The 7,500-nt window shown below is 41.9% G+C and overlaps 1 protein-coding gene across 1 annotated transcript in view; it reads right to left on the reverse strand.

Annotated features, from left to right (window-relative positions):
• Positions 1–3,544, reverse strand: part of LOC138975356 (uncharacterized) — a 6,856-nt gene extending 3,312 nt beyond the window's left edge. Inside the window, exons 1-3 of the mRNA XM_070348017.1 lie at positions 3,386–3,544; positions 2,306–2,392; positions 539–670 (exon numbers count right to left, since the gene is read on the reverse strand). Coding sequence (XP_070204118.1) covers positions 539–670; positions 2,306–2,392; positions 3,386–3,403 — 237 coding nt within the window. The 5' untranslated portion in view covers positions 3,404–3,544. The remainder of the gene's footprint in view (positions 1–538; positions 671–2,305; positions 2,393–3,385) is intronic.
• Positions 3,545–7,500: the final 3,956 nt, after the last annotated feature.

Genomic DNA, 7,500 nt, shown 5'->3' on the forward strand with positions numbered 1-7,500 from the left:
CTCGTGGTAGTGTATAATATGTGCTTCAAATAATGCTCTCATCAACCCGAAACAGATCAATCTAAAGCATCAATCTGACTTGCACACTAAGTTTTTTAATTTTATTTTGAATTATAGGGGGATTTTCACAGTGATTCGTGAAGGCCTCTTCGCTTGTCTAAATTGGGCGCCAAGGCTCCTAATTTGGACCATTTGTGATTTTTTTCTGTATTCAATTTTTGCTTAATGTCTATCAAAGCTATTTCACTAGTACTCTAATTAGTTCTAACGGTTAACCTAAGAGAGAAGGACTACCAAACACAAAATGAAACTTCTTCGCAAGAAAACAAGCTAGTTATCAGCATGAAACAAAAAGTGGTCCATATTAGGAGCCCTTCCCCTACTGCTGATATTTTGAGCGTTTTGAGCAGATTTTGACAAAGGTATTACGCTGAATGTTGCTATGCCTTGAGTCCAATCAAGGAAATGTACAATGTGGTGCTATATGTCCAATTAGTGACGTTCAGACACAGTGAACAAGGAATGAAAACAGACTAACGTTGTCGAGGTCATCAAGAACGTCACTAGTCGTGCCGTCATCAAACTTGGATTGTGTCATCGCCTGGCTGCAATCCTTGGCAGCAAGACGAGTGATGGAAACCTTCCTCTCCTGTCTGACCACATCCTGGCGCTGTGCATGCACAAACACACACACACACACACACACACACACACACACAGATACACACACACACACACACACACACACACGCACACACACACACACATACAGATACGTACACACACACACACACACACACAGAGATACGTACAGACAGACAGACAGACACACACACACACACACACACACACACACACACACACACACACACACACACACACACACACACACAGTAAAACAAGGAATAAACAATCACTGTATGAGAAACGTCACCGACTCAACAATCCAAGGCGTCCCTTCTCGACCCTTTTTTCCCAAAGTGACATCTCTGACATTAAACATTAACATAAACAAATTTGCATCGGCCGGGGACAGTCCTATAGGTTGTATGGACAATAGCAAACATTGTCATCATTTTCACGAGTTTTCATTCTTACCCAGCCGGGGAGGAAATCTCAATGTTCCCCATGCAATTAATCGAGGTGGTGAATGGGTTTGAGCTTTCAGGTGAAACGTGGATTGTCAAAATAAAAGCCAATCAGTCTGATTGTTTGATGTGTGGAACCATCGCGGCTTTGGATTCAGGTTTCCGAGGACAACGATTGTAAGCATTCACTCTCAAAGACCCAATCAATGTTGATAATTACCGCGGCGACTTATCTCTGTTATCGCAAAACCCACAACGAAAAGTCATAAAACACTTGAAAGAAAATAAATATGCTCAACACATAATTTATGATCGCAGGTCTGTACATTTTCAGACTGGAAGAAAAGCGTCAACAAGCTACGTTTGACGTCACAAACAAGTTTGACGTGTTATCTCGAGCGACTGTGACCATGCTTTGTGGCCCGGAGTTGGATTCTAAAAAGTCGTCTCCCTGTGGGTTATTGTGCATTTTGTTGCACTACCAATATGATGACAAAAACGATGTTTGATGGCTTGTGTTGTCAGAACAGCATTTTGTTGTTGGTTCTCGGGGAACATATCGCTTTTTGTCACATATTTATCAACCGCGGCCTTCGGCCTTGGTCGATAAAGATGAAACAAAAGACGATATGGTCCCCTCGGACCAACAAAAAACTTGGTCTGTCAACAAGCCACCCAACATCTTATAATAACCAACCAACCAACCAACCAACCTGACGTCGAAAGCGAAACAAAATTTGAGAAGACGTTATAAATGCGTATAAGAGCGTGACGTAAACATTCTGCCACTGCATTTCGCCAGAGGAGCTCAAAAGAAATGTCACGAACAAGTTTTGTACCGGTGACTTCGTCACATCAACAGTACTAAATACTCGTAAGGTTAGCACCAGGCCGTGCATGTATCGGTGTCGTATATCATTAAACACGTGCTCGAGAAAGAGAGACAACGTCAGAGGTCACGGCTTCAAATGGACAACAGTCAGTACACAAGGGTCAGCCTCTTGTCTTTGGAGAACTACGTCAGTCACTGGTGGCATTGCGCCTAGGGCGAAAATTGCGTTTCGCACACTACGTAACGGAGATTGATAACGTCTCCAATTCCCTACTTATCAACAGAATGACAAGGTAGCTACGAGGACAATATCTTGGTGAAAACGGATGATTTTACCATTGCTTCTCTAAACCAAACACTGAAAACGAAAATCCAGGTTACTCACAGTAACGGTCACGTCGTTGTCTGCAAAGGCGTCGTCCAGGGACAGGGCACTGGAGGTCAAGGCCGTGCAACCCAGCACAAAAACAAGCTGCAATCCCAAAACAAACGGCTTGTCCAAAAGAATACCATCACATTTCCCAAACCACATAGCTTATCCAAAACATGGATATCCAGAAACACATAATATTTCCAGAAACATTGTTGGCTTATCCCAAGCACATGGCTTATCCTAACCGCAACACGGTGGCCTAGTGGTAAGGCGTCCGCCCAGTGAGCGGGAGGTCGTGGGTTCGAACCCCGGCCGGGTCATACCTAAGACTTTAAAATTGGCAATCTAGTGGCTGCTCCGCCTGGCGTCTGGCATTATGGGGTTAGTGCTAGGACTGGTTGGTCCGGTGTCGCACGTTAAATGTCAAAGCAGCACCGCCCTGATATCACCCTTCGTGGTGGACTGGGCGTTAAGCAAACAAACAAACAAACAAACAAACATGGCTTATCCGGAAACAAAGGCTTGTCCCAAAACACATTGATAACCGTTAACACGTAATTTATCGAAATAATGCCTTATAAGAAAACACGTATCTTATTCCAAAACACATGGCTTATCCTTATCAAATGGATTATCCCAAAGCACATAGCTTATCCGACTACACGTGCATATATGGCGTATCCAAAACACAGGGCTTATCCCAAGCATATGTCTCATCCCAAAACATATGACATATGACATATAACAATAACAATAACAATAACAGCACTTTATTGTCCATTAAAATATTACATAAAAATGGAAATTTTTCTTCGGCACGCCCTGCCTGCCTGTAAACGATTATAACAACAATTGTATAGGACGACACACATAAAACATAAAACATAAAAGGGATACAATCAAATATGATATTGCACTATATGACCCATACACGACGACGACGACGACGAAGCCGGCAGCGAGAAGATTTAAAACGTTCACTTGATAATTTAGTTAATCTGGTTCAATTAGCATACCTTCAAAACAATGCGAAAGGAATGAAAGTTACAGCAACAAAAACAAGCACACAAACAAACAAACAAGCAAGCTCACCAAGATTGCTGGGGTCATGGTAGCAGGCAGTGGTATAAGTTGACAGTAAAAACACGAGACAGGCAGAGTCTTCCGTCGGACCTGTGAAGTTGTAGGTGTGTAACAACGTCGTTGGAGAAACTGCTAGGGTTTCTTGCTCTCCACTTTGCATTGCAGGATCTTTATACAAGTCGAGACCAATACTGCTGCGCAAATAGCTAATTCACTCTGTTCGATAACAATCTTGTCCAAGTGTCAAACCTGATTGAAAGGTGCCAAAGAGCTCTGTAACATATGGAGCAATATTGAGCACGATTATCATCAACTAATCCGTGTGTTTAGCTTTTGTGTGCGATTGATGAGTTTTCTGACACATGCACGCAATATTGCACAGATTGCGTTGTGTAGCTTGTAAACAAGTATTTATCTGCGCGTTTAAAGTCACTTGACTGAACCTCTCACATCGAGGTGCACAGCGCCCCTTGGGCTTTCAGTCATGCATTCAAACTGCAATTCTTAACGAATTCATTGTTATCATTGTCCTGGCAAGACAGCATAAAGCGAAAAAAGCCGAGGCGGAAGTACTCGATCAGGTACCGCACGTGAACTAAATTTGGCCAAACAATTACCAAACTATAGCATTAATTCCCGTTTCATTTCATTCAAAAAGACGGGCGCAGTGGCGTGGTGGTAAGACGTCGGCCTCCTAATCGGGAGGTCATGAGTTCGAATCCCGGTTGCTGCCGCCTGGTGGGTTAAGAGTGGAGATTTTTCCCATCTCCCAGGTCAACTTATGTGCATACCTGCTAGTGACATAACCCCCTTCGTGTGTACACGCAAGCACAAGGCCAAGTGCGCACGGAAAAGATCCTGTATCCCATCGTGGGAGTCTAAGCCCATGAACGAAGAAGAAGAAAGAAGATTTCATTCAAAATGTACCAGTTAAGGCTGTTCACTTGAATTTCTGGATCACCTATCGGATTAAAGATTTCGTTTACACTGAAAAAAAGAAAGAGAGAATGCTTACTGTCCTACATGCTAAATATTTCGCCTCTTAAGGACAAGATATGGGTTATATGATAATTCGAGCTTTTACGCCCTCACGGCTTTTGATGAGATACACAAGTAAATGCGTGTTTAGGTTGTAACAGCCATCTGCACTTATGACACAATGACCGAGGTCTTTTACGTGCCATTGTGGTGACACGGGGGTGGGACATGGCTTCCGTCTCTGGGTCTGCACATAAAAGTGACTCGTGTCCGTCCCGGCCCGAATTCGAACCTGCGACCTTTCGATCAAAAGTCCAGTGCTCTACCAACTGAACTACTGGGCCCCCTTTTACATTGATCACGTGACCGCCGCTCAAATAAGGGTACCCTGAAAATCGACCGGACAAAAACGGAAGGGACCAATCAAAAATCGCAGTGTAATCACATTAGGCAAAACTGTGCAACTTTTACATGCGAGAAGAAAGTTAAATAATGTATCTATCCAGAAAATGTAGTATTGTTTAGCTAGCTTGCGTATTTCGTATGCTATGCTCGGACGTCAAAAGCCAGGAAGTTTCACAAAACGTCACAAGGTGAATATGGCGTAAAACCTCTGATGTATGTATAAAGTGTGTATAGAATGACATTTACCTCGGTAATTTAGTCATAATCAGCAGTGGAATATAAGCTCGCAAGGTCACCAACAAGCAGTGCATGTATTGGTATCGTATATAATTAAAGCCACTCTCCGCCTGCCCTAAACCATTTGTTTCTGATCACTGAGCTCCCCGGCTTTTTCATACAATACAAAGATACTTCCATGTGAACGCTTACTGCTCGGGAACATTCTGGCTGCTTTCCGTTGAGAGTGAGACATTTTCAAAGAACGTATTCCGTGCAGTTAGAATAGGACGTACAATAGAGGGACTCGGAAGCCTCGTTTTGGTGCTAGACCTACCTTTGAAAATCTAAATAATAAATTGACAGCATGTGACACAAACATTCTTAAATCACGAAAGAATTATGTTATCATCAAGACAAGATCAGTGCAACTCTAATTTTTGAAAGTTTGTAAAAAGGGAGCCCGGGTGCAGGTAAAACGAGACCGTGTGAGATGAATGGTAAGTGTAAAGATGCAGCTCTTTTGACTTGGTGGCGGGGAAGTAAGCTACCGAAAACCATGCAACTTTCCCTTCTTAGAAATGCCAGTCGACTGAGGTTTTTGAAACATGTGATATTGTTTATGGCCGTGCCTGTGTAGAATGAGTATTGCGCTTAAAAACGTACTGCAGCCCCGTCGCGATATAACCTTGAATGGTTGAAAACGACGTAAAACACCAAATAAAGAAAGAAACGTACTGCAGCGACAGGGATAAAACCACATCTCTTGAGCTGCATCCTACCATTGCCAAAGCAGATACATTTTCTGCATATGTATCGCTAGTTTCTTTGAAATTAATCGCCGCCGCTCAGCCAGTTTGTGTTACTCCCAGTCGTTTGTTGTATTTTAGATTCAGAGGTACAAAATAGCGTGCTATTGCATGAGTTGCTTCAAAACCGCAAACGACTCTATAGGTCATGTATGCATGAATAAAGTGGGTCACACGGGGACCCGATGGCTCGGGGGTTGAGTAAATCACGAGAACTGCTGTGTGGATTACGCGTGCTAAGTAGCCATTCAAGTGATTTGCAAGTGGAATCCAATGTTGTTGAAAGCTAGTGTGAGTGTGTTGCCTTAGGTAAATAAAGCTTTCTTAGTGAAAAGTTGTCATCGTTCTGTTAACATGTGAGGCGCAGTTGGCCTTTAAGTGCACACACAAACACTGTCTAGGAAGTTCGAACCTGAAGTAGAGGAAAGGTAAAACGCTGACAGTTGGGCACAGGAACTATAACTGTACAGACAATACAATCACGGATACAAACTAAGTCTGGGACCAACAAAGGAAACATTTCCTGAACATGTTAACGGCTTGATTTGCCCAAAAGAGTGTACAAGTTGCTGTGCTCACTTCCATGTGTATCAACACGAGGAGTTTTCTTAAATATCCCAGTCCCGATATCTTGCTGTTTTTGAAAGTGAATGGTTATACATAGATCTTCAAATTAGCTCCAGCGCATTAGCAACTCCAAAGAGTCTAAAGCAAATCTAGAGATAAGCTAGCTGTCTGCAGTCGTATGATTGCAAATCCACTACTAGCAGACTTTGTACTCCTCGCTTACTCGCTGACGAGTCAGTTATAACGAGCAAAGAACACACCACGACATATCAAAGGTTCGAAAACCTCAGGCGAGTGAAGTTTTTTTTATCCAGTTTTCTTTTGAGCCACCAACCGCACTGCTTTAAAATTACGTCTTCTGGTGTGCAATATTCTTGGCACCACCCTGTACATGTGTGTGTGTGTGTGTGTGTGTGTGTGTGTGTGTGTGTGTGTGTGTGTGCTTGTGTGTGTGTATGTGTGTATGTGTGTGTGTGTGTGTGTGGGTGTGTGTGTGGGTGTGTGTGTGTGTGAGTGTGTGTGTGGGTGTGTGTGTGTGTGTGTGTGTGTGTGTGTGTGTGTGTGTGTGAATAGAATAGAATAGAATAGAATAGAATAGAATAATGTTTATTGTCATGAACCAGTAAAGTTATTGACACAACAAACAACAAATAATGCATTATACAATGCTAAAACAATCCGTAACAAATTTGCCAAGACGAACTTGAACTTCGTCTTCTAAAAATAAGTTACTTGGGTTTTTGTTAGCATATTTCATATTGATATGTGAAGCATCTTCTTTAAATTTGTCCCTTAATTTAACATATTTATTGCATTTATCTAGAAAATGTATTTCATCTTCTATGACATTGCATTCAATACAAAGACGATTTTCTTTAGGGATATTCTGATGTCTTCCACTTTCAATTTTTAGACAATGTGTGCTAGTCCTTAATCTGCTTAACATCTTTCTGTGTTTATTATTCTTAATTTGTATTAAGTATGACTGCATTTCGTAAGATTTACTTATCATAGAATAAAACTTAAGTCTGGAATATGTATCTGATTTTTCTTTTGTCCAGTATTTTATATATTCCTCTTGTTGTTTTTTGTCAATGGCAAACTTTAATTTGTGTACATTTAATGTAGATTGGTTATGCCAAACGTGAC

The sequence above is a fragment of the Littorina saxatilis genome, linkage group LG9 (assembly GCF_037325665.1).
Source record: "Littorina saxatilis isolate snail1 linkage group LG9, US_GU_Lsax_2.0, whole genome shotgun sequence".
Classification (NCBI taxonomy): domain Eukaryota; kingdom Metazoa; phylum Mollusca; class Gastropoda; order Littorinimorpha; family Littorinidae; genus Littorina; species Littorina saxatilis.